The sequence below is a fragment of the Onychostruthus taczanowskii genome, unplaced genomic scaffold (assembly GCF_017590055.1).
Source record: "Onychostruthus taczanowskii isolate IOZ18803 unplaced genomic scaffold, ASM1759005v1 scaffold59, whole genome shotgun sequence".
Taxonomy (NCBI): domain Eukaryota; kingdom Metazoa; phylum Chordata; class Aves; order Passeriformes; family Passeridae; genus Onychostruthus; species Onychostruthus taczanowskii.
The window spans coordinates 4,473,429-4,501,302 of NW_024503568.1; the positions used below are offsets into that span (position 1 = coordinate 4,473,429).

General features: G+C 37.0%; 1 protein-coding gene across 5 annotated transcripts in view; it reads left to right on the plus strand.

The window, feature by feature from the left end:
* Positions 1 to 27,874, plus strand: part of THSD7A (thrombospondin type 1 domain containing 7A) — a 264,274-nt gene that overhangs the window by 216,997 nt on the left and 19,403 nt on the right. For all 5 annotated transcript variants that reach the window (XM_041418267.1, XM_041418270.1, XM_041418271.1 and 2 more), the window contains 8 exons: positions 3,753 to 3,947; positions 6,321 to 6,584; positions 17,559 to 17,737; positions 21,546 to 21,551; positions 22,258 to 22,391; positions 23,011 to 23,164; positions 23,981 to 24,122; positions 24,597 to 24,712. In XM_041418267.1, coding sequence (XP_041274201.1) covers positions 3,753 to 3,947; positions 6,321 to 6,584; positions 17,559 to 17,737; positions 21,546 to 21,551; positions 22,258 to 22,391; positions 23,011 to 23,164; positions 23,981 to 24,122; positions 24,597 to 24,712 — 1,190 coding nt within the window. The remainder of the gene's footprint in view (positions 1 to 3,752; positions 3,948 to 6,320; positions 6,585 to 17,558; positions 17,738 to 21,545; positions 21,552 to 22,257; positions 22,392 to 23,010; positions 23,165 to 23,980; positions 24,123 to 24,596; positions 24,713 to 27,874) is intronic.

The window sequence follows — 27,874 nt, forward strand, 5'->3', positions numbered from 1 at the left end:
GCTACCTGAATCTGGAAAATAACAATAGGAAAATGGAATATAGAGCGAATCATCCAAGAGGTATCAGCTAGAAGTAGCCTGAATAGTTATGGACAGGCACTGTGAAAATTAAGATTCAGGAATTGATTTAGTATGTCGTGCTGTCCTCTAATTTGTGTTGTTATTAAGGTGAAATATTTAGGTCTTGAGAATGAAGTTTGCCTTCTTTGATTGCTGCGGTACAACTGACAGTTAATCTGGAAAAAAACCAAAGTGTTAATCCTCAGGGGAGCTTTTCACCTGACTCTGCTGGATGTAAATTAGATGCGTTAATATGAGTCTGAAAAAATTTATGACATAATGGGTATCAGCTCATGGAGTAATGTTTTATAACTAGGAAAGATGAGGGAATGAATATCAGTTTTAAAATAAGTCAATTTAGCTAGAAAGAAAGAATGTTCTTTGGTGGATAATGCTTATTATTCAGTCTAAGGGCTAGATGGAGAGGCAGTATGCAAAATGAGTATTAAACTTTTGAAGAAAGTTATTAAAGGATATTGGCTAGTTAGTTGACTGTCTTTTAGTTGTTGGCTAGATATAGTTTCACTGCTAAAAGTGGTGGCCTGTATCTCCCTGAGAACACGGTGAAGATAATGCAATTAATTTTGCTAATGTGTGCACATAGCAAGGCCAATCTCAAGATAGAGGAGTTGGGTTTGATTTCTGTGAAGTTCCACATGGTAAAACTAATCTCAACCTTAGGGATCTTGACGTGTGCTATTAGCAGAGAGGAGCATCTCACAAGAATCCAAAGCTATAGCCTAGGCTTCTCTTGGAAGTTTGACTTGGGTTTTTCTAAAATATTTGTGCAATCTTAGAAATCTGATAGAATGGATTTTCAATTTTTAGATATTTGACTTTTCTCACTGAAACACTGTAACTATATCTGAAAAAAAAAATTCCTCATGTAAACTACACTAATAGTAATAGGATTTGACAGAATAATTGTATTAGACAGTGTGCAGCTGGCCAGTCCCCCAATAAGCACAACTTAATGCAGTACTGAGCCTATTACAAACAGTGCTGGCAGCCCTGCTCCAAAGGGCAGTTAAGGATCAGGGAACTTGTTTGCTCAGTATCTCAGGAAAAACACACCTCCCCTATCTTTCAGTGTTTTACAGTAGATGTGTGGCAAAAAAATTCCCTTGGGACCTTTGGGTATGTTTTAGTAGGGACGTGGACTTGAAATGGAACACATGGGTCATCAAGTTCAGCTTCCTAAGTCATCATGAGGCAGAAATTTAGTTTAGAACTGTCAGACTAAAAAGGTTTTTTAAGAAATCATAGGTCACTAGACCATTACAATTACCTTAAAGCAATTAAAAAAAAAGTTCCCTTAGCTATGCTTCCTTTTCTTCCTCCAGGAGGAAATAGTTATAGAATCATAGAATATCCTGAAATGGAAGGGACCTGCAAAGATCATTGATGTCCAACACATGGCCCTGCACAGGACAACCCCAAGAGTCACACCATATGCCTGAGGGTGTTGTCCCAATGCTTTTTGAACTCTGTCAGGCTTGTGACCACTTCCCTGGGAAGCCTGCTTCATTTCCCAACTGGGTGAAGAACCCTTTTTTAATGTCTAAATTAACAGCCCCTGACACAACCTCAGGCCATTCCCTCGCATCCTTTCAGTGGACACCAGAGAGAAGAGATGGACACCTGCAATTTTTTCTTATAGACAATTTTCTCTTTTATTTTGAAGTGTTGCATTCATACTCCCCTTTTCTCCAACAGTTGAACTTGATTTTTTTTTTTTCAGTTTGTACTAATAAAACAATTATTATCAGCCCAATTTAAACTATGGAGTGTAATATAAAAAGCTATATTCCTTCATATGCATACAGAATATTTGGATACAATGGTACTGCAACAATAGGTGACCCAAATTATTTTACAGTCGAGATGCCGCGTGTACTGTGTGCTGTCAGATGCCAAGAAGCATAAATATAATTCTATTGTGTGAACAAACAACTAGAAGTTTCCTATCTTGTTACTGTATAATAAGTCTTATGATGTTTAAGGAAAGAAACTAAAGTTAGGTTTATTGAGCTTAGACCAGATAAGCAACCATACTTTAAAAAAAATACTTGAGAAACAATTATAGAGCATTGTTGACTTTCATGAAGGGGTAGAGTGCCTCCTTAGCAAGTTTGCTGGTGATACAAAACTGGGATGAGTGGTTGATACCCCAGAGGGCTGTGTAGCCCTTCAGACAGTTGGGAGAGATGGGCAGAGAACTGATATTCAACAAGGGCAAGTGCAGGGTCTGGCTGTTAGGGAGGAATAACCCATGCACCAGGACTGACCTCCTGGAGAGCAGCTCTGTGGAGAGGGGCCTGCAGATCCTAGTGGACAATGAGCTTTCCGTGAGCCAGCAATGCCCTTTGTGGCCAAAAATGCCAATGGTGTCCTGGGGTGCTTTAGGAAGAGCATTGCTGACAGGTTGAGGGAGATGATCCTGCCATTCTACTCAGCCCTGGCGAGGCTGCACCTGGCATCCAGGTCTGGGCCCCTCAGTACAAGAGAGGCATGGAGCTCCTGGAGCAGATCCAGCTGAGGGTGGCAATGATGATTAAAGGACCGGAGCTTCTCTCTTGTGAGGAAAGGCTGAGGCCGGTTCATCCTTGAGAAGACTGAGAGGGGTAGACTGAGTATCAGTGCCTATAAGTATTTGAAGGGAGGATGTCATGATGATAGAACCAGGCTCTTCTTGGTGGAGCCAAGTTTTGGGACAAGAGGCAACAGGCAGAAACTGAAGCACGGAAAGCTCCCCTTGAACATGAGGAAGAGCTTTTTTATTGTGAGGATGACTGAGCACTGGAACAGATTGCCCAGAGGAGTTGTGGAGTGTCCTTCTCTGGAGGCATTCAAGAGCATTTTGGGCGCAATTCCATGTCATGGGCACTGCTTGAGCAGGGACCTCCCGTGATCCCTTGACATTAACCATTCTGTGATTGTTAAAGACTATATTAATGAAACTGCCCTCCCTATTCTTTGTAAATCCTTATGTTCTAACTCCTTTACTTTTGTGTGACCTGAAGTTTCCTTAAGGAACTTGTTTTTCTTAAGTAAGAAGATTTTATTCAGGACATGACTATCCTGTCCTATAAAGCTGTATCTCTATTGGCTGATGATCTTTCCCTAGGAAACATGCTGTATTCTTCAAATATTTTTCAAGACCAAAAATTGCTGAAGAACATTAGGCAGCAACACTTTTGTAAAGGGTTAAGTATCCAGAACTCAAATATGCTTCTAAATTTTAAGTTTATCCATGTTTCTGAAATTCAGTCTGCTGATAAAACTTTATAACTGATACAATTAACTTACTTAATATGATATTATAAGTTTTTAAATGTTTGTCTGAGATGTAAATTGTGTCAGTGATATCAGAAGAAATGGTGTGTAAAATGGACAGGTGTGGATAATATGGAGCAACCTTTATAACATTTACAGTTGTCTGTAATTTTTTTTTCCTGGTAAGTCCTGATAAATTATTTTAAACAAAATCTTAAGTGAGAAATGTCAAATGTATTCATTCAAGGTAAAACTGGTGGCAAATATTAAGTTGTTGTATAGGTACTCTGGGCTTTCAGTGTGATTTTTTGATAGAATGTTGTAGACTTTATTTAACTGAATAGAGACATTCATTAAAAAAAAAAAAAAAAAAAAAAAAAAAAAGTGAATTGGACTCCATCTCTTTTTGCTTCCAGCAATTACTTGTCGCAGACAAGATGGAGGACAAGCTGACATCAGTGAGTGCCTTAAATACTCTGGCCCATTACCACCCTTAACACAGATGTGCCAGATTCCCTGCCAAGACGACTGTCAGTTTACGAACTGGTCAAAATTTTCTCCCTGTAATGGGGACTGTGGAGGAGTCAGGACAAGAAAACGCACTCTTGTTGGTAAGAGTATCAAGCAAAATAATGCTTCTTTTATTTATTATCGATAATGTTTTGTTTAAAACCTGAGGACTTCAGAGGTTCCCTTATGACAAGTGTTACAGTGGCAGAAAGCAGATCTGTGTCATGCACTGTATACTGCTGATGGAACAATACCCAGGAGTAGAAACTCGTGCCATATGTCAGAGACTCTTGATATGGATAAGTGGCTAGAGAGAAGACGGGAGAGCATAGAATACCTTTTTTTCCTAAATATAGTGCACATAGTAGGGGTTTTTTTGCTCTTTTGGGGGTTTTTGTTTGTTTGGGTTTTTTGTGTGTTTTTTTTGACAGCAATCATCTCACCTTAACAGGATCGGATGTTAACCCACTTGCCTTCCTCTTCCCACACCTGCTCTCGGCTAAAGCAGACTTCCTTCTCTCATGGTCCTCTTTGGTGCATTTAGAACTGCTATGGCAGCTGAGTGTGTTTCAGCATTTTGCTATAGACCACCATTTTCAGCCTTAAGCTTTGGCTTACCTCTTTTGAACTTAGCTGCAGTCTTGAATGTCAGATTTTTGATTAAGCCAGTTCTTTCTCCAGCTGAATGTTTGCTCTCCCAGTTCTTTCTTTCGCCATTCTTCATTGTCTGCATCCAGCACCACAGACCACATAAGGCAATACGCTGGCTAATTTTTTGCCTTATTTCTTGAGATAATTAATAATGCTCCTTTTGTTTGTGTCCCAAGCAGGGTCTTAAAGTTTTATTTAGCAGAATAAAAAGATTTACCAGTGATGCCCTTGCCATAGACTTGCCAGTTTGGACACTGTTCCACTTTGAAACATTTTTTTCTTCAACTTCTTTTTAGTCTATTGTTCATTGGTTTTGGTGGTTTTTTAAATTATTTTTTCTTTTGCATAAAGTGAAAAAAGCCCCATGCCCTACTTCTAAATTATAATTGATTCCTCAAGAGTGAGGCTTGGCCTCTGTCACAGCACTCTTTGCCAATTAGTCTGCATTGTCTGTGGTGCAGGAAAGCTAGCTAAGGGGGGTGCCCATTAGCAGGCTCAGAAAGAATGTGATAGGATCCAAACCCTATCCCTGTCTCCATCCCCCTGTAAATCAGAAGACCAGTGGAAAATGAATAATTCATGATCTTCAAGAAGTCTCACTGTGACTGTCTAATAATTCCAGTAAGCTTTATGTCAGGTTTGCTTCCACAAGGGAAAAAAAATGAACAAAACTGACAAACAGTATTTTTCCTTATTTTAAAAACAGAGAAAGAAAGTGCATATTCTTCCTTTCACATTATCGACACTTTGTGATACTTCCTGTCTTCATTTAAGTTACCCCTTCAAACTTGCCAACTGTGTGATACATGCTATGATGTATTCTCTGTGGCAATGTGTTACCCAGACTAATTCATAATGCTTGACTTGGAATAAATTCATAGTTATTCCCAGTAAATACTTCCAGAGGAGAAGCATACATTTAAAAAGAAATTGTGTTGTCAAAAGAATGAGAAAGTTGTCTCCAGGTACCCATTTTCTATTCTACTATTCTAAATGAGGACAGTAGCAAATACAAGAACTAAGGATGCTGCAATGTCCAGTGCCTTGTTTTGAATAGTGAAGAAAATGCTACAGAATATTATGTTAAGAGTAATAGCTAAGTAACAGCTACTGAGATACTACTTAGTAACAACCACTACTTTTGTAAAGACTACTACATTAATTTATGTAAACTGGTACGGAAAGGAAAACCAAGCAAACTTTACCAAAGAGAAGATTTAAATATATTTAGTGGAAAGGGGAAATTGAGTGGATGGGTATGCTCCGGTTCAGGAAAGAAAGCAAGAACAGTACTGAATGGAAACAAATTCAGAGAAGGAGCTTATTCTATTAGAGGGAAAGTATGGTAATTATGAACAAATGTACAATAACAGGTGATTAAAGAATTTTGATATTTTGAAAGAAGGTTCTAGTGTAGCAAAGGTGCACGTTACTCCCTTCTTGACTTCTTCCTTCAAATTGAAAAAGCTTGTTCCAGATAGAAATCTTGTTATTGAACTGCACACTGCTGATGAAATAGCAGGAAAAGAGTGTATTTGTTTTATTGCTAACTTTTTCAAACTTTACTCCTGAAACATTTTAATCCAGATTAAATATAAATTACATCTTCTTTTTAAAAAATAAATTGCCTTTTTGCAAATTGTAGGTATCCACTACTTTAGAAATTCAAGTCAATAACCAAATTTAATAAAGATAAATGTAACAAGTATTAGGTGTATGTATGTATGTAGTTGCAAGCACCTGTTACAGAAGCCTAAATTAAATTTTTGGGAGATAAGCTGTAAGCTGATACAAACTTGCTAAGAACTATCTCTTCTTTCTAGGAAAAAGTAAGAAAAAGGACAAATGTAGAAATTCTCAGTTGTATCCTCTGATTGAGAATCAGTTTTGCCCGTGTGACAAGTACAGCGCTCAGCCTGTGGGCAATTGGTCAGACTGTATTTTACCAGAGGGTAAGATGGAAGTGCTGCTGGGAATGAAGGTACAAGGAGACGTTAAGGAATGTGGACAAGGCTACCGTTACCAGGCCATGGCATGCTATGACCAAAACAATCGACTCGTGGAAACTTCGCGATGCAACAGTCACGGTATTTACAAACCTATTTTCTTTCATCTGTTTACTTATGTGCTTTATTTAAGTTTAACATAATATATGTCCAAGTAGAATTAGCAGATTAATATTTATTGGTCAGGCTGCCTTTTATCCCAAGATACCTTCAAACCTAGCATGTTTTTGCTGACTTTTAAAACAGTGAAATTAAGTAAAATCAGGGTGAACTACTAACTAGGTATTTTAATTGAAAAAAATTAAAATCTTATTTTTCCTGATAACTGTAGCTAGAAATTTAAGAATAAAGCCATTTAGAAGGGGCAAATTCACAAAAAGTAAACAAACACAGGACTATTTTGGAAAGGGTGAAATTATTTCCACTGATTCTTTAGATAGCTTTAAACCCTTAAATAGCTTTATCTCTACCATTTGCTCTTCAGCACCTTAACTAACAGGCATGCATTGACCTGAGCTCAACAGCACACTGCATTTTTTCTCTGTGTAAATCTGTCTTGTGTAGAGCTAGGATGGTTAAAGACTTTATATTCTTTGTATTTACATCGCTCCAGGAAGGAACAGTGTTCCTTCCTAAAGGGGATGCATCTGTAGCATTAGGATCAAAACAGGCAGTTTCTGGTTTTCAGCGAGCCAGAAATGTGCTAATTGACATCAGGGGAGTTTTTGTGTCCATTTTTTTCCTGCTTGCAGTACAAACTTGTATCTGAGAAATTGGTATGAAAAGCTGGGTGTTAGTGCCGTTCAAAGGTCAATCTAAGTTTAATTCACATATGGGTTCTACTCTCTAATGTTAAATTAAGATAACAGAAATTTCATTTATTTATTTGGATATATTTTAAATAGCTAATCAAAGAGATTTAATTAAATAAGGCAATTTTAATTTGCACTATTAATTTGAGTTTAGAGATATGATAAACTAGAAATTCCACGTCAAGGTGTTAGCATATATTATGTTAGAAATTAATCACTTTTCAGCATTAAGTTCAGAGTGACCTTTGAAAAGTGGAAAATTGTAAAAGAACTTCAGTATGTAGAAAACTAGGGGAAGTGGTGGCCCACTGCCAATCAGTTTTGAATGACTTGAAGAATGGGCACTGCCAGCTTTTGTGTCAAAAAATAGGAAAGAAACTGTTTGTCCAAGAGCATGTTGTTGGTGTCGTATGTGGTGAGTAACATGCTGCTGCTAGGAATAACTTTTGGTGTAGAACAAGTGTGGGTGTTGCTGCTTTCAAGCCCTGGCTGTGCTTTTTGAAGTGCAATTCCATTGCAAGAATCAAAGAAATAGAAGAGGAATAAAAAAGTATATTCTAAACCATCCTTGTTTACCCTGATATAATTCTCTCTTCATGATAGTAATTTCTGATCCAGTAGATTTTATCAGGGAATGTGGCCTACATTCAGTGACCACAATGAATAATAATCCAGTGGAAAAGCTGCTAACAATGTGTTACTGTTATTCCTGCTATAGCCAGGGCTACTGTTTATATGCTATTAGCACTCGCAGGCATCCTTCCAAAAACACAATATAGTAATGCTTTGTTGTGCTCTTTCTTTCTCTAGTTCCATCCTTTTTTCTTTTTTTTTTTTTTGTCATGGGAGATTTGAAGTCTCCTTTAACTTTGTAAAATGGAAATGTTTTCTTGTCATTACCGTATTTATTGTAGGTTGGGAAGCCTGAAATCTTTGTTTTTAGGTGTTGTTTTCTTTTGTATTCTTTCTTTCAAGATCAGTTCACTAAGATGTCTAGTTCCTTGATATTCCAATGCACCACCCACCACCTCACACCCCTCCTGTCTGTGTTTTCTCATCACTTCCATCTGAGAGGGAGAGTACACATTAACTTGCTCCATGCTGTAATGTGTGAGCAGATGAAGCTTGGAATTCATATTGAACTAATCCTGTATAATCCTCTATTCCTTCTACTTTCCTAAAATTGTTTGACGGGAAATTTCATGTATACAGGAAATGAAGTACCTAACATGATTTTGATGATAAAGGTTTAAACTGATGCTAATGAATACACCACTAAATTTATGGTTTCCTTCCCAGTAGATCCTCTGTTATTGATAGGTATTGTACATATACATAGTATAGGCTTACATAAAGCTTACCTAATTTATTGTCTGCCTTCAGCATTTTTCCAGGTTTAGCATATTTTTGAAAATACAAGGGAGCTAGAGCAAATTATATAGCTTTTTCAGTCTAATTTCAGTATATATTTACTGCCTTTTCTGAATAACTACTTTGTATTCATGGATTACATTCTGATGATTTGTTTTATTTTTCTCAACATGTGCAAACTTCTGCTTTGCCAGTTAAATCGTATTTTATATTTTCCCAGTATTTATTTACTGTGCTTTTCTTGTTATTCTCATGCCCTTGTTATGTGACAGTTCTTCAGTTTGGCATCTTCTCTATGTTTCAGTGTGGTCTTTGTTTTGGTTTGGGTTTTTTTTTGGTTTTTTTTTGGGTTTGTTTTGTTTTGTTTGTTTTTTTGTTGTTGCTGTTTGGGGTTTTGTTTTGTTTGGTTTTGTTTTCTTTAAGAACAAACATAAAAGCTATATGATGCCAAATCAACAAGGGACTTCTGTGGTAGCACAATAGTACCCCACCTGCTAGAAAATAAAAGTGCCTTGTAGCTTCCCATCAATTTGCATTTGGCTTTTCAAGCAGAACTTGACAAGACAGATAATTCAAGCCTGCTTGGGTTATTTTTGTAAATTTTAACAGAAGTGCCTATTTCCTTATAGCAATGATTTTCCACTAATTTTATAACTGATTTTTCACTGGGTTTTTCACTAATTTTTTTAACTGATCATAAGTGTCATCAGGTTTTTCTTCTATGTTACCTCTTTTACTCTTAGTTCCTGTGGGTCTCTTATTTCTTTTCCAAGTAATATATTATGTAATATATTACTGCAATTTTTATAGGATATGATTTAGCAAATTAGCTTGTACTAGGAGGGAAAATAAGACCAACATTTAAGGGAAGATATTTCCTGTCTGGTACCCAGCTTGAGCTTTTGTTGTCTTCTCACACTATGAAATCCTGAAATGAGAAATGGAGATAACTGGACTTCAGCTGTGACAACAACCTCTAAACCTGACAAGGACAAACTGCACCCACACTGATGTTATTAATATGTCATGAGATATGTTTTGTGGTGTATTCAAATTACACAAGAAACTCAAATTGTGATACTTTCAAAAGTTTTATGTAAATATTACCATGTAAATTTACAAAGCCATGAACAGCAAGTAATGTTGTTTTGAGCAGAGGAATGAGAAGACAGACCTGCTCTGCTGTGCCAAAAAATTCATAAGGTGTTTGTTTTACAAAATGTTACTTGCTTATCATCACAAATTGGTTATTTATTCAGAAAATAAAAGGTAAACAGAGCCACAGGAATAAATACTTCAGGGCTCTCTTTCCTGCATGGCACATCTCATGTTCAAAAGATTTAACAAGAGTTAACTAACAGACTGTTTCACAGACACCAAGGACCTAAAGGATAGATGGGACACAAGGACCACCCTAAATTAGTATGCCCATCCGAGGATTCTTGTGATAATTTTTGAAATTCTGGGTGCAGTTATAAAGTCCCAAGTGCAAACACGTTTCTCAAGAAGACAGGAGTGACTGTGAAAGAAAAGGAAAGGCAAAATATAGTTAAATAACTGTATTGGTATTGCAAGGTTAGAACTGTAGGAAGAAGAGGGCAGAAGTCCTGCAGAGGGTCCTTAGCTTTCTGTAGCTTGACAGGGACTTCAAAAAAATCCCAAACAGTTTAAAGTAGACTTAAGTTTCAGCTGCAGAGAGACAAGGTGGTTTATTTTTTTCTTTACTTTATTTTTTATCTGTGTAATATATTCCAAATATTTTGACTTTTGTTTTCAGAATATTTTGTTTCCATTTGAGTTAAATGTATTGGTAAGAAAGTTTACACTATTCAGCAGCCATTTGAAATATTCTGCCACTGGTATTTTCATCCACTCCAGTTCTGCAGAGTGTGGGCAAGAGCTAAGAGCTTCCAGGTGTCAGCAGGTGTGGGAGCATCAGCTAAAAGGGGTAACTGAGCTGCTCTTTACCTGTTTCCCTTAGTGGAAGACACATAAATTGCCCTTTCTCTGCTTCCTGTTTTTCAATTCTACATAGATAATTTTATTGGATAAATATAATAACTTATTTTGTTAGTCAATGTGAGAGGGTTTTTTCCTCCACTAGAAAAGCCACAGTTGTTTTTCACAGCTTTATCCCTGCCATGAATAGTGAACTAGAGCTCTGTGGATAATAACATGTGTCTGCCAACAATCTGTTTCCACGTATTTGTGAAAAAAAAATTGAGAGGGATTCTCTTCATTGTTCATTTAAATTGTACCTTTTCATGACAAAAAACCAAAAGCAAACCACTGCCATGCTTATGAACTAAACTGTTTGCTCTTCAGTATTTAGTTTTTCTCCACCACATATCAATTATGAATCATGACCCACATAAGCTGAGTGGTGCTTGTGTTTGTGTGAGCCTACTGAAGGCAAACAGAGTAGCATGGCAGACAGATGCAGCAGTTTTATATAGGTCGTATTACTCTTCCTAATTCATGTCCGTTTACTGTTAAGACCTTAGGCACAGTCAAGCAGTCAGGATAGTTTGTCTGCTGCCTTATTAGTGTGAGATTATTTCCCCCTTCAGCATTAATTAAATGAGATGCATTGATTTGTGCTGACTCTACAAAGCCCTCTGTGGCTACAAGGCTTATGTGGAGGATTAGAGAGGAATATCTGCATATCAGTGAATACTTTTGCAACAGCTGCTAGGAGTATCAATGTGAATGGAGGAATTTTGTATTTAATTGCTTATATGTGCAATAAAATAAAATCTTGTATGGTATAACAGAGCCTATATAGTCCAAGATGTCTGTCACAGCTTGCTTTATCCACTTGTATTAGGATTTTTAGGTGTGATTTTTTCACTCTCAATAGTCTAACCTGAAGCAATGCAAATTTATACAGAAAAAATAAATGTGTTAAAATTTAATTGAGACTTTCTGTTGAATATTTATTTAAAAGTAAATATATTTCCCCTAGGAAATCCTAATCTAATATGGTAGTAGGCCTAGGTTTTCAAATTGTTATTAAAACACTTTACTGTTTCATAGCCTATATATTTTCTCCTATTTTTTAAAATCTATATTATGTTATGTGTTCTCTAGCAATATGTTACCTATTGCCCTGCACCAGAGGTCCTACCTTAGGCCTCTGAATTCTAGTGCCTCTACATCTGCCTTGTCAAGAGGACGTCAGTCTCAAAGCAGTCATCCATCAATTCAAAGAGCTGTAGTTCATTCACCAGAGGAAGAATTACTGATGCAGGAGATAGTTAAGCAGAAACAATTGCTCTCAGATTTTCAGCGTTTGAAGGGTAATCGTGAAAAGAAAAAGAAAAACATCTTATGGTGTTCAATCTATCTTTCCGTGAATCAACAGAAATATGAATAATCTCTAGAAACACATATCTTCTGATACAAATGAAATGCAAATACTTGTATATTTCTTTATTCTGGAAGATGAGATCCATGAACTTTGTATTTCCTGGGGAAAAAAACCTATGAGAACAACAGAAACCATTTTGACATTGCAGGTTTTTTTCTTTGAAACGTAACATGACATTTACTCATGAAAGTAGGAGCATAATTCTGTCAGTCCTAGGGAGTAAGGAGTTCATGTAAACATTTTGTGAGATGTTTATGTTTGCACCCTTCAACTGGAGTAGTCAGTCTGTTCCTACACATTGCCCATGCAGTTTGTGGGGAAAAGTCTTATATCCACCTACTTATCCTGCTTTGTCATTACAGAAAGCGTGAAGTCCATTAAAGTCCTTCCTTATAAATTATCCATCATATCTGTTAATTACTTTGTTCTAGGAGTCCAGATTTTATAGCCAATTAGCAATGGGATGGTAAACTTCTCCCTTTTACTAATGAGTTCAGTTCAGACTCCTAGTGGTGCACGGCCATTTGTTAAATTGTGGTTCAGTAATCTTTAATGACAGAATAGCCATGTTCTCACTCATAACAGACAACTGCCCATTTCACAGCCTCATAGGAGCTGAAATAATGGGGAAACTACTGTCCTGGGAGCAGACACAGGCCCTTAGATATAGGCAACTCTTTCCAACACCTCTCCTTCTCTCTGCATCTACTGTGTTTTACCTTGGTAATTTCTTGCTTGTTCTTTGAACCTCAAAGCTCTGGTATGACTTTTGGTGCAATTATATTAACCAGCCAGTCTGTGTGATACAATTGGGTGACATTTCACCACAGAGATGCTTACCTACACACTAGAGGCTTGTTTCTGTAAAAAGGTTCTATACTAAGACGTACACAAGGTTGGTCTAACACAAGCAGCACCTTTTCAAGGCTGATTTGATCAAACTGAAAACAATACTGAAAGTTTAAAAATGGCTCCTTCACATCCTTTTCATGTCAGAAACTATGTATCTGCATCACCAGTCTCATTTGCATGTAGTATTTCTGGTGTCTGCATTTCAATATTTTTTTATATAACAACATTCTGTCTTCTCACTTGCTAAATTTTTTGCAGTGTGAACAGTTTACAAGTAAAACCATCTGAAATTTAACAAAAACAACAACAACGAACAAGTGCAAACTTTTCAAAGTTCCCAAAGATCTGCTTTCCTGCATTTGAGGGAGGATTGCTATGAACTTACAGAGTTCATAGCAATAATCTTTAATCACCCTAAAAGATATGCTGACTTCATACACAAAGGAAGGCATCTGAAGTGATGACAAGTCCAGAGAAGCTTTTCCTGAAAAGTACCATTTGATAGGTAGTAAGTGGAATGGAACAAGCAATTTTCAACAAGTAATTTACTTTTTTTAATTTGACTCTTCTTTCTTGACTGAAGTGCTCTCTGTAGGCAATTTGAAGTGTGCTTCTTCCTCAGTTCTAAGGGAGTCCAGTAGAATAGCTAAATGTTAAATAGTCTGTTGAGCAAAATACTGAGGCCCCTGAGAGGAAATATATGCCAAGGGATGAATATGCCAAAAACTTTTTGATGTCAGATATAACAAGGTCATTTTCATTCTGCATACTAATTACATATGGAATGCAAATCAGAGAGCACAGTGTTTGTATTTCTTCCCTTTGTCCTCTGTTTTGATTTGTGAAAACATTCTTCGATACATTTCACTCTCTGGCCAGAGAATGCCAGCGTAAGCTCTTGAGAGCATTTTGTTCTATTTGTACTTCACCAAGATACTACTTTTGGCAGGATGTTTGTTTCTTTTCTCCTCTTTCTTTGTTTTCATGTAGTGTCTCCTTAAAATTCTCTTCCTGAGCCATTTATTTCCTCTCCCCTCTCACTGTCTTTTCTTACCCTGTTCCTCCTTAGTCCCTCTTGTTTTGCATTTCCTCTGTTGTTTTGAATTCTGACTCTTTGCCATGAAATGTAACTTCACAGAATTGTATCCTGAGTTGGCAGGGATCCACAAGGATCACAGAATCCAACTCCTGGCCCTGCAGAGGACACCCCAAGTCACACCATTGTCCAAATGCTTCTTGAACTCTGTCAAGCTTTGTGCTGTGGCCACTTCCCCAGGGATCCTGTTCCAGTACCCAACCACCCTCTGGGTGAAGAACATTTTTCTAATATATAATCTAATCCTTGTGTTCTTCATTTTTTTTTCTTTTCCATCTGTTTGGAGAATCTGTGAAATTCCTTTGTGGACCCCCTTAATAGTGTTAGTATACCAGTGGTTAGGAGTTTTTAAATGCTTGTCTTGCATCTTACAAAGAATAAAAGTTTTTCTCTCTGCTCTCCAAAAATGCTCCACACTTCCAGAATCTCCAAGCCATCCTACCATGTTAGAGCTCCTTTTTGGTGCTTTCATTGGCTGACTCCATTCTTGTTCTCTTCTTAACATGTCTTTTCCATTCTTTTTGTTCAGCTGTTTAACTTTCATATGTGGAGTTTGGGTCTTGACGCTTTTCTAAGAAAATAGGAAGGAGGGAGAGGAGACCATCATAGGCCAGATATCATGGAGATGGCACAGGAAAGAGCTGTAAGGTGAACAGAAGCCATTCCATGAAGCTTGCAGGATTAAGGACCCAATAGGATATTGCAGTTCAGTATTTTTTCATTATAGGCTGTGTGGGTAGTGTCTTCTGGACCACTGCATCCTCTACAAAATGCATTAAAATATCAGCAGGTTGCAGTTTTCCATGCTATAACTCTTAATAAGACTCTATATCTGTAGTAGGATGCTGTTTTTACCTTTTTTGCATTCTATGGTAAGGCAGTTCTAGTGGCTGACTTCAATGTTGATATTTCATGGATAGTATAAAGGTTGCTCCAGTGATTTGGTTTCATTTGATAATTCATGGAATTGCTTGGAATATAGGTCAGGGTAATTTAAATGTTGATAATTTATGGAATTTGATGGTTTTTTTCCATTTTATAATTTATGGAATCACTTGGAATATAGCTCAGGTTAATTAAAATGTTACCTGGAAACTGCATATAGTCTAATGTATTTGATACAACTTCTGTCTGCAAGATTCTAAATATGTTGTTAAACTTTTTGTCCTTGTTTGGATGAATTGAAGGGAAATGAATCAAAATAATTTCTAATTTGTCAATTATTTTAGTTTAGTACGTTCCACACAGGCTCCTTTTTGTAGGCTATGAAGTGTTACCAAAATGCCAAAATACCATGGTATCCCAGAGAAGATTTTGGCAAAGACTGGGAAGATCCCTTTGAGTGTTACTAAAACAATCTCAGAGGTCTATGGATCTTAAAATAAAGTCTTCCTGAAGCAGCCTGTACTAATTCAAGTTACCTGCTTTACAATATATTCAAAACAACTTGAATTTGGATTTTTCAGTCCTTAATTACCAGAGATAGAAATTTCACAAATGGTAAATGACATAACTGTGTTATAGTAGAAAGATTTCTTCAGAAAAAAAGTATTTAGAAGTTATGTTGAAAGTAAAAGCAGCATTTCAGAATCACAGATAATTTCATAGAGCAATGAAATATTCATGTAGTTCTATCGGACAATAAATATCACTAAACATTTCTTGTTTGAAGGGAATTGTTTCTTTTAACTTGTTTTGGTTATTTTCCATTTTCATTCAGTAGCTTCCTGATTGTGTGAGTGCATGGTTTTCTATAGCACCTGAGAGGACTTGTTGAAAGCTCATTTCTGGTAGAAGTACAGGCTTTGGTATTTATGTAATCAAATTTCAGTGCAGGATGGAGCTCTGAGATAGATTAGTGCATCAAATTTCTAGGACTCAGAGATGTCAGGTAAGGTGAAACGTAATCAATTTTGCATCTATTACTGCAGGGCAATCTATGTCAGCATCTCTTATAGGCATGGATGTGATCCTCCCAAATTTATTTTGTCTAACACGGTGTCCCTTTCATACACTTTCACTGAACTGTTTGCTCAAATAGCAACAGCTATTTAATAAATATGCTTGTAATTCAAGGTAATAATATTCTAGTCATTTTCAGGAAGATGCATTTGGTGAGCAGTAGTTTCACAGGACTCAAGTTCAGGATGTGCTCTTTATTTAAATATTTAGCACTTCTAAACAAAGTAAAACCATACAAAATAAAAACATCACCTGAATTTGACAATAAAAAACTATAAATGCTACTGTATGGGGTTTTTTAAAATTATTTTCTTTATCTAAAACAAATTAACTCTATCTAAACCAATAAATTAACTAGAAATAGGTATATGGAATTGAAATCTAAGTGGTCTGATTCTTTACAAATCTTGATATTGGTTGTTATTGGTTCCTTTTAGAAGAGACAGAACAACTTTACTTAGAAGCATAGGTTAAAAATAATTCAGCTCTGATGAAAAGATTGATCCCCTTCAAATTTAAAAAATTCTATATATCTGACAAACAATTGAAACATTTGAACCTAGTGCCTAGATTGGCTAGTGAACCACGGCAATCTTTTGAGGATGATCGTAACCAAGTATGTGCCAATTTTGCAACTTTTTTCATTAAATATTTTAATGAAATATTTTAATACAAGTTTAAATCCACCAAGGTTTTTAATCTGTAAAGTGAACATTTGCTAATGGTAAATACTTTGCAGATCGGACACAGGAAACTGAGAAGAGAGTTCAGGATATAGTTGTAGTAAACATGCAGTTAAGGCCAGCTTTTTATTTGATGTATTATAGCTTCTCCCTTAAATATCAGAATAAATTACACATATTGTAGAGCTATGGCATATGTTGCTTTTGAAAGAAAGACATTTTTACTTATTCAGTGAATTGAGGCCTCATGTTACTCCCTGCAGACCATGTCATACCCCTTTCCAACCTCTCTGGACCAATGACTTAACCAAAACAAACATCTGCTTTTCCATTCAGTGCAATTATTCAGTGTGCTACTGGGGGCAGATGGTTGTTAATCAGCAGATCATTAATGTGGCAGGCTACTCTCTCTTTCTAGCCTTAGAAAGGTCACAAGGTGTTAAGTTCCCTTAGGCTGGCGAGATGGATTTCTTCTCAGCTGGATTTTTGATGTACAACTGCAATTGAATTACTTGATGCACTTGTGAAGTACCCTTAAATTAAAACTCTTTTCCTTAAAAAATTACACATATCATTTTACAGAGTACGAATGATGCCGCCAAGAGATGGTTAGTGTCAATTACACTGTAGCTGTCAGAAAGTTTGAATGCTGAAATCTGGAGAGTGTGAATCCTAATCAGATGGGATGATGAGCAGTGAGGATGCTCAGCTGCTACTCTAACAGTCTCCAGCTATATGTGTCAATTTTCTGCAGAATTTAATTTATCCCTAATGATGAAGAAATCTCTCTATTCACACAGTCCTGTCAAGTCAAACTTTGGAGAATCTAAATGAAGCAGATGAGGGCTTCAGGGAGAAGTTGCAAACTGACATGCTGAAGAGATTTCACTTTCTTTTCCTTTCATGCAGGGTATATTGAGGAAGCCTGTATTATTCCATGTCCCTCAGACTGCAAGCTCAGTGAGTGGTCCAACTGGTCTCGCTGTAGTAAATCCTGTGGGAGTGGGGTAAAGGTTCGGTCTAAATGGCTTCGTGAAAAGCCCTACAATGGTGGAAGACCTTGTCCAAAGCTAGATCACATCAACCAGGTAATTTGATTTATATTTATATTATTGATATAGCTTTTCCCAAACTTCAAATAACTCTTTTATCTGTATTTTTTTGTTGTAGAGAAACACTATAACATAAGGAGCAGATCGAGGTAGAAGGAGTATGTGTTGGTGTAGAGTTCCTCAGGCAGTAAAGAATCTGTCTTAGTTACTTCCTCATCTGCAAGAATTTTGCACATTTTGTGAACTGCAGATTGCAGACAATAAAACATGCTTACATGCAGATTTTGAAGACTGTGTTTTCAAAGATCTACCTGAAGGGATTCTCCAAGAAATATGGAGAGAAACTTTGTACAGAACCATGCAGTGACAGGACAAGGGGGAATGGCTTCAAACTGAGAGCAGATTTATATTATACATTAGGAAGAAATTCTTCACTCAGAGGGTGATGAGGCTCTGGAATGGGTTATGCAGAGAAGTGGTGAATGCCTCATCCCTGGAAATGTTCTAAGCCTCATTGGATGGGGCTCTGAGAAGACTAATCCAGTGGAAGGTTCCTGTTCATGGTAGGGGTCTTGGAACTAGATGATCTTTAAATGTCCCTTCTAATCTTCTAATCTTCTAGTATATGACAGGGGGTAAAATGTCTCATCACAGTTGCTCAAACTGGCAAGATTTTTAGTGTCACTCCCTGACCATCTTAGATCAGAAAACAAAACTCTCAAAGAGTCATCCCAGTGTCCCTTAGTGGGTTTTCCTCAAGCTGGAGCTTGACCTTCTTGGGTACACTTGTCCTGGCAGTGCAGTTCAGTCACAAATGCAATTCTGAAGTCAGTCTCCCAGCTGTCCCACAAACTGCACTTGCTATTGCAGTATGGAGCAGTCTGACCATACAGTCTGAGTCCTCTTCAAGTGAAACTAAACCATAAAATGTAATCCAAGAGCACCCTGGGAGTGCTGGAATGCTTGGACCGCTAACAAGCATTTAGTCTTTGAGACCAAGTTTAGCACTAGCCCAAGTTAAACCTGAAGTTTCTTTCCTTGGAGAGTTTTAGAAAGGAAAAACATTCCTTGTCGATTAACTTATGCTCTTCAAAGTTGATTTATATTCATATTACTGTTGAATTTAATTTAGTCTGCAGAGGCATGTTAAACAACCACATGGTCTTTTCTGTAAATATTCAAAGATTTTAAAAAAAAAGTGCTCTCAATTTACATTTGAATAAAAATGCATGTACTTAATATTATCCTATTGACATTTTGCTAGAACAAAATGAAATGGCTTGTTGATCTAATTTTCTACTTTAGGGGATGTAATTAGTTCTAATTTAGAAAATCATAAGTGTTTAACCGCAGCTAATAAACCAAGTTTGTGATCTACTTTAACAAAATACGAACTAGAATGAGGGTTGCTGGATTTGGGTCAGCATGTAAATATGCTTTAAATTAGGAGGAACGTGTTTCAATAGGAGCAAATTATAGTCTATACAAAAGTCTTTTTCCTTCTTTAATATTCATGTCGTACATAATAGGCTTGTATTTTTCTGCATCAAAGGTGATTTTGCTGGAGGTCTGTTTGTCACTTTTATGCAGCACTATTGCCCTCTGCCGGTACTTTGACTCATTTGATTTGTGGTTACATGGTCTTTGACAAATAATAGTTGATTTTGTAAAGTGTAATTATTGTAAAGAAATATAGTACTTTCATGAGAAGGACATTCCACAGATAATACAAAGATGTTGAAAAATATAAAGCCTGTCTTTTTCATTTTTAAATACATTCCCTTTCAATTGAGAAACATGCAGAGAAATGCACAGATATTCCAATTTTGAATTAGCTATTTAAACTAAATGTGATCCACCATTCAGATAGAAAAGAACTGACTTTTTTGAGTCATCATTCAGTAATTATTCAATATAATGTGTTGAAGTTACATATTTATTGCTTATGTATGTAACATTCTTATTTGCATACATAGGAGTCATAGTGGTAAAATTGGATCTTTGGTGCCCACAAGTATATGCACTATGATTTACAGCAGAACTATGCTGTAAGATGCCACCTAGGAATTATGAACCTGGGGAAAGACTACAACACGTTGTCTAGCCCAGGGAATGGGAGATGGGAGGGAGAATGCTGGCACTCTGCTAGTACATACAAAAAGGGCTGTTGCAAAGAGGGAGGAAATAATCCATTTTCCATGGCCGTCATGGATAGGATAAAAAGCAGTGGGCTTACATTGCTGCAAGCAGATTTGGGTTAAGCCTTGGGAAAACTTTCTAATAGTAAGGCTAGGGAAACACTGAAATAAAATGCTTAAGACCTTGTTAAGAAGTTCAGTGTCTCTCAGGGCTGACATGCGTGCCTGTGCTGTGAGGAAGGATGAGCGCAGTGAAAGCTGGATGTGTCACTCAACGTCTTTCTTCCTGGGCCATGCATGCCAGGATGGCTCCCAAGCCACACTCCAGCTGAATAAAGCTTGCTCAGTGCTCACTTCAGTAGGCTAAAAGACATCATAATTACAGTAATAATAGAGTCAGGTTTGATATAAAATCACGTCAATGGCCATAAGTTTCCAATGAAGGGACTAATCTGAGACTGTTCGAGAAATTAGGGACATCCATCTTTTCATTGATTACAAGCATTATTTTCCCCCTCATCAGTAGGAGGATGGGTATGCAATTCTTGTACCACCCAACTGCTGTGGCCTGCAGTCATAGCTACAAAAATGCCAGTAGGGTCAGGAGAACACCACCCACATGTGCAATGCAATATAAAGTCCTCCTCTGGCTTTCTGTCAAGACATCTAAATTTTACGTTACTGCAAAAGCTGTTGAGTGTGTGGGGTTTATGTATTTCTTCTTATGCTAACCAGGGTCAGACATATAGACATTTCCTGGAATTAAGGCTTTTCTGTTCTCATTTTGGAAATTCTGGAGAAGAATTCTAAATAACAAATTTTTAACAGAGTCCAGTACCTTCCCTAACAAGCATTTTCACCATACATTTTTATGTCTTTTATTGTTAATGTAGTTCAGAGAAGGCCCAAGTATGTTGGCTATGCAGGTGGTCTTGTGCATGGGCTGATCAGCTGAATAGTGATATGATATCAGACTACACATTTAGTGTTCAAGGCATTCTATTTTCTGTGGTATTTTGTTGCAGGTTAACCATCAAACCATCAGCAATCTTTTTCTACACAAGAAGGGATGCTGAAAAGAAACCAAGAACTTGTTTAAGACATGTCTTAGACTGTCCAGTAGTTTTAGTTGTGCTGACTTGATACCTAGAATAATGTGTCAAATTAACTGGTATAATTTCAAGGCAATGGGCTTTAAGTAATTTATGCATAATTAAGATATTCCATGAAGGATTTAGGAACTTTGGAAGGATGAGAATTGACAGTTCCATTTATTTCTTTGAATCTATTGCACTTAATGCTGTCAGAAGAATTTCAATTGATAGAGAAGTCCAGTGTTCTCCAAAAACACTGAGGATTTTCTCTTACCTAAGAGAGACTGGATTCCCTACTGTGTAAAAGTTTGATGCTCCTTACAGGCAAAACCATCAAACCAAGAGACTAGGTAATATACAGTTTCTTCCCACCAACTGTGATTTATAAAGTTTATTTTCTTCCAGGCAAATTACCTTATGACTGCAAAGGAGGTCCAAGAGAAAAAAATTAATGCCCTTTTTCTTTGCAGAAGTAACAGAATAATGTATATAATAAAAGTTAAATTTATGCTATTTAAATACCTATGCTTCACTATAATAATTCTAACTTTTTCTCTTTGGTTTTTTTTTTTTCTTTCCTTTCTTTTGGGTTCATGAAAATACTTTCTCCAGGCACAGGTAAGTGTTTATAAAACAGAGATTTAAGCTCAATGTGTGCTTCTTGCTCAACATGTCCTGTCTGTCCCATTTTTTGTATGTAGGTTTGAGTCAGTACATGGAACACTGTAGAAATTGCTATATGAGATGCCATGTAAAAATTTGCATTCAAATCTAAACATAATACTGGTTTTGGTACACAAATACATTAGAGTGATTTTAAGCATACACAATGAATAAATAAAATGAATCAATATGTATTGGTATAATTTCTCCTGAGGTCACCTCTCCTTAGCAATACAAAACCCCCACAACTAAAGAAGTGGGATAATAATATAATAGTGGGATGGAGTCATAGAGAAGAGTTATGAAGGACAGAGCTAAAGTGCTAGCAGAGTTTTGACAGCATTTTTTAAAATTCTGTACTCATAAGCTAGCCTAGTTACAGACTTTATGTTAGTTCTTTTATGTTTTTGGTGGAAATGCACTGCATGGGCTTAGTGACAGAGAAAACCAGAGAATCCAGCATTCAATAACTTCTGTCTTTTTGTTATTTCAGTAGTTTTCTAGCAAGTATTTAATCTATATTATTACTATAGTGTCTAAATCATCAAGTTAATGTTTTTTATTCTTCCCAAGAGCATTAATGTTTTTTTTCTGTATGATCGCTTTTGCATGTTTATCTTACTTTGTGTGCACTAAAACTGACACTGAATGTGGATTCCAGGTGTATGAGGTAGTCCCCTGCCACAGCGACTGCAGCCAGTACATATGGGTAACTGAGCCCTGGAGTGTCTGCAAGGTGACCAACGTGGACTTAAAAGAGAATTGTGGAGAAGGTGTTCAAACAAGGAAAGTCAGGTAAAACAATATTGCTCCTCCTTCACTTTAAAGAACCTTCACTTTCAGTTTTGGCTGTATTTAATTTGATGTAATTCTATGTAATGCCTAGTGTTGAGTCCAGAGCTGGAGACTGGCTGATATAAATCACAATAGATTCAGGGAGTGCAATATGACTCTGTCTACTTGTTATGGATATAGGCCTTGATTCCTAATTTAATCTATTGGTAATTAAAAGGCATCTGTATAAGTTAAGAATTAATACTAATATAAAATTTTTGAAGTTTAAATAGTTCTGGATTTAAAGTTATCAGCTGAAGTATGTGCAAAATATGTCTCAACCATAGATGATTTGCATTATTCTGGTTTAGAGGTTGGCTAATATCAAGCAAATCACCTGCCCAGGGGCTCCCAGGAAATCACTGATAGGGATTGTCTAAATTATGTGCATGCCTTTATGTTGCTGTCATCTGTGAAAACAAGGATTGTTTTTGACTCTTCAGCTTTTCTTGGGTATTCATAGATCAATACTTATTTCATTTATGTGCTGACAAAATGTTAAAATGCCTCAGAATACTGTAGAACACAAACCATGCGAAATCCATGGCAAGTGAAGTTTATGTGCAGTTCTTTTTTCCAGGTGCATGCTAAACACTGTGGATGGTCCTTCTGACACAGTAGAAGACTATCTGTGTGATCCCGAAGATATGCCACTTGGTGCTAGAAAATGCACGTTGCCATGTCCTGAGGACTGTGTTATGTCTGAATGGGGATCGTGGTCTCAGTGCTCTTTGGTAAGTAGTATACCAAAGTGCCACATTTATAGTTTTGGGAGGATACTTTAAAAGTGTATGTATGATGTGTTTTGCAAAGATGCTGAACTGAAAACACCTGTAAATATCTATATATAGTCATCTTTAGGGTTGTTTTGTGTTGGCTTCAAATGAAGTGTGACAGTACTTTCCATTAAGATAATTTCTTCCAGAACACAGATTAAAATGTGCCCAGTGGTCACTCTTCCCAGTATGGGGTGCCTCCTGTGTGATGGAATAGCTTTGGCAGTGGCTTGTGAGTTTGTCTTTGAGCCTAGCTCTGAGCCTCTGCTAGCAGCACAGTCACTGAACTAAAAATGTCACTATCCTGATACGAGTGACGAAGTCTGCAGATCAAGACTGAGTATAGAGAAGTAATTTTGGGTCTCCTCTCCTCTTCCTTCCTAACAGGAATTTCAAAAAGAAATGTCAAAAAAAGAACCAAAAACAAACAAACAACAACAAAAAAAAAAAAAAAAAGCAGCCACCAAAAAGTGTTTTGGGACCTCTGAGAGGCTTTGGTGCACTACATTATAGCATTTGGAAAAAGAGAATCTCAATATCCTGTTTATGAGTGAAATACTTACAAAGTACTAATACTGAAATATGCACTAGTTAGGAAAATAGAATGGTGTTACCAGGTTAGGTTAAAAAAAAAAGGGTTTCTCTTATACATTAGCAGGAACCTGTTATTTTACACTTGTGTTTTGTGAAGGGATTATTTAAAAGGTTGTTTTGCTGCATAAAGAGGTATTGGGGTGCCAAAATATTTAAGCTGTTTCCAATCTCACTTTCAAGCCATGCAATGGAAGTAGTGTCCGTGAAAGGGCAGCTGAATGCCTAAGACAACCAGATGATGGAAAGCCCTGTCCTGCTGCCACTGAGGCAGAAGCCTGCACTTTGAACAAGAACTGCTACCACTATGACTACAATGTGACAGGTATTTGTGTTATTGTGCTCTAGTGACAGCCTGGGACCACATCTTACAGCTCATTTCCATTCGCCTTACAGGATGGATTTTTCTGCTTCCCATTCTTACCCAGACACAGCTGTGAAACTTGTGCTAAAAAGTGATTCAGGGTGTTTGATACAGATAAAATATTAAATTGAGAATTTGCATGTGAAATGTGCACACTATAACTCCAGGAAAATTATTTTTCGTGTAATTTTGTGATTTACTCAAAATCCATGCAGACAAAACCAAATTGCACTTTTCAGGAAGGTACCATGACATTGACTATTTGCACTAAAGATCACCATTTCCAAAAATGTGTAGCACCTGGGCTCCGTGAGCCTTTGCATGTATAAAAGTTGCTTGTGAGGGTTGTTTTAGGCCATCAGAATTAGGTGGGACACTGGATCATTATGAATTCTATCTGAAAGTCTGAAATGCTAATGAATTCCTCCTTTGCAGACTGGAGCACGTGTCAGCTCAGCGAGAAGGCTGTCTGTGGCAGTGGCATCAAAACGCGGATGCTCGATTGCGTTCGCAGTGATGGCAAATCAGTTGACCTGAAATACTGTGAAGAGGTGAGTGGGTACCTGTGAGAAAGCTCCCTTCTAATGGTGCTAATTAATACTGAGCCAACTGAGCTGTATGGCATCTTCAACATATGTTTTGCAACACTATTCATGGATTGTTAAGTACCTCTGAAATTAACCGAGCCATCAACTGATTTTTATACTATTTCCTTTGGTTACTTTTAAGTGCCTCTGTGAACATATGCTAATTATTATGTCCTGAAGGAAATCACTTAGAAACAATAATTAATAAAGTAGAATAAAAGTAATAAATCTCAATCAGAATACTAATCATAATTCTAATTTGATACAGCTTCTGAATGGAGTCTTGGACACCTGCCAGTATCAATCATTTACTCCATGTGTTGGAAAATATTTCTCACGTGGCATTCTGCAGCTGCGCTGAATGCTGACTTCTTGTATCCAGCTGTGTGATGCAAAAAATACCCAGGCTAGTGTGAAAAAACGTGCAGCATGAATGTAATATTAAGTAGGAGTGTATAAGGAGAATTAGCTAGCAGACAGGAGCCCTTAAGTTTTGCAAGAGCCATTTTGCAAATGTTCAAACAAACTTCCAGTTTGACAGCACCAGTTTCCTGACATTTTGGGAGTTGATCCTTGTGCTTTCAATTGCATGGAGTCTGTAGTACGAAAAAAACCATGAAAACAGCACCAGTACTACTTTAAGGGCAATTGTACATGCGTTTCTGATGGAAAGTAACTGCAGTTGTTTCAGCTGCTGTTCCCCCACCACCGTGGCATCAGAAATAAAATAACTGGCAATGGGGGACAAAGGGGGAAAGGGGCCCATACCAGTTTTGGCACCAACAGCTTTTCTGCAGGACCCTTCTGGCTACTAGCTACTCTCAGGATGTGCCCATAGAAAAGAATCTCATCAGAAGTGGAGGGAGTCAGGAAACTCATTATTTGCTTTGGACTTATATTTTATAATGGTGTATCTGACCTACCTAAACTTCTCCAATTTCCTCCAACATCCTGAATTCTTGAATCAATAAATTCTTATCAAAGGCAGAGGGTTTCAGCTGAGACTTACTTCTGTCACATGTTCCTCCTTCCCTCGTAGTTCTTGGGTTTCTAATAAAATCTAATAATTTCACAGAATCATAAAATGGTTAGGGTTGGAAGGGTTGTTAAAGATCATCACCCTAAAGATCAAAGCCCCTTCTGTGGGCAGGGTCACCTTTCACTCTAGCAGTTTGCTGAAAGCCTCCTCCAGCCTGGCCTTGTGAACACTTCCAGGAGTGGGATAGCCACAAAAATTAGGTTTCAAGAAAAAATGCAGGGTATGACTACCTGAGTCATACCAGCAAGTTGCTGTGAAGTTTATAAGGCAATGCATTAATGCTTTTTATAACGTTTTAATGTGTTAGAAAAGAGAAAGAAATGTCTCTCATTTCTAAGAGGTTGCAATATTGTTTAATTAATACCAAAACATGATGTAAAATATCCATCCAAATAAATATTTCAACAGAAAGAAATAATGATTTATTTGATTTTATGGGAAAATATATTTCTTCTACTATAAACCCAAGAAATTATTCCTGTTAAGCAAAGATTTAAAACAATGTTTAGGGCTGATTATGTTTTACACTGAAATCTAATTTCAGAAAACCTCTGGAGTTTTTCTGCATTTAAGAAATTAATGTTTATTATTCAGAAGAATAATGAGGGCAATAATATAATATCTCAAGAGCTACTTGCTGTAAATGACTGGCCAACAAACATCACTTCAGTGATGTCCTGGATTTTTCAACAGATTATATAGAGATACATCTTGTAGAAAGCTCTGATCCACTCCCTAGTCACACAGTTAAGACTATTTGTTGAATTAGGGATGTGTAAGCAGTGGTCCAACAAGGTCAAAGGCTGATCCAATAACTGAGGAGTAAAACCTGTTAACCTGATTAAGAGGAAAGCCAAGCTGTTCGGATCTTAACAGACCCTTCACTCTAAAGATGTGAAAGCCAACTCTGTGACCTTGCAGGTCATGAGAGGAGAGCATTCAAGAAATTATCAAAATGTGAATACATACTATGCACTTCTTCCTAATGATCCTTCAGGATGGGGGTTTCCACTGTGTTTTTGCATTATAAGTGCGGTGCAGAAATATTAAGTGAAGTTCAAAATAAGGTGCATGTGGTTGGAAAAGTTGATGAATAGGAGAAATATGAAGTGATTTTGTAATGACCTAGCTAATTAATTTTCTCTGGGCTATTATAAACTTTGTACTTGATGTATGAGTAAAGATTTGCTTAATTTATGTATAGGTTCATTTACTGAATTATGTTTCTTATTATATGCAAAGAAGAGAGCTCATAATAGATAAACCTACACTGATCCCTAAGAAATTAAGACTCATTATAGCAGTGAGTTTCTATATAATATATTGCTCAAGAAAGTAATAAAGCCATGTATAAAAAACCCCTTCATGCTGAATTTTGTCTATAACCATCTCCAGGTATGAGCATCAGCAGAGTTAAATACTAACATTCCATCTGAGCACCTGTGTTCTGATTTCCTTATGTGTCCACATGATCTAGTGTTTATTTGGGTTGATCAGCTAAAGAAGGTAGGCAGTCGTCCTGATTGCTGCCAAGATAAAACAATTTTCAGAGCTTATTTCCAAGTCCTGGTTATGTTAATGTAGTTTTCCTCAAACTCTCAAAGCATAGTAATACTGAATTACTTGGTTTCTACTTATCACCAGAACTTGACTTCTCTTTCTTTGAATATTTAAAAATCAAATCACCTAAAGCAAGCTGATCTTGTTCATATTCATTTTTATAGACTTATTTTCATTCATTTACCATTAATTAAAGATGATAAAAGCCTAGAAACCAGCAGTTATGTCTGCATTAAAAAGCAGACTTTGCTGGTTTATTGGTGAATAGTCTGCATGTCAGATTATATGATTAACCTCCAGCAGCAGGGTTTAATCTAATGCCAAAAATTCCCATAAATGAATACAGATTCTTCTTGTGGATCCCAGGATTTAAAGAGCATGCTGGTGTGGCAGTATGCAGGTGGCGTGGCAGCCTGCTGCCCCTGGCGTGTACCAGAAGCACAGAGTGCACAGGGGTAGCTTTCAGTACTTGATGTTGTTGAGTCAGAAACCACAGCTCATCCAGAACAAAAGCTTTCGTGTCAGGG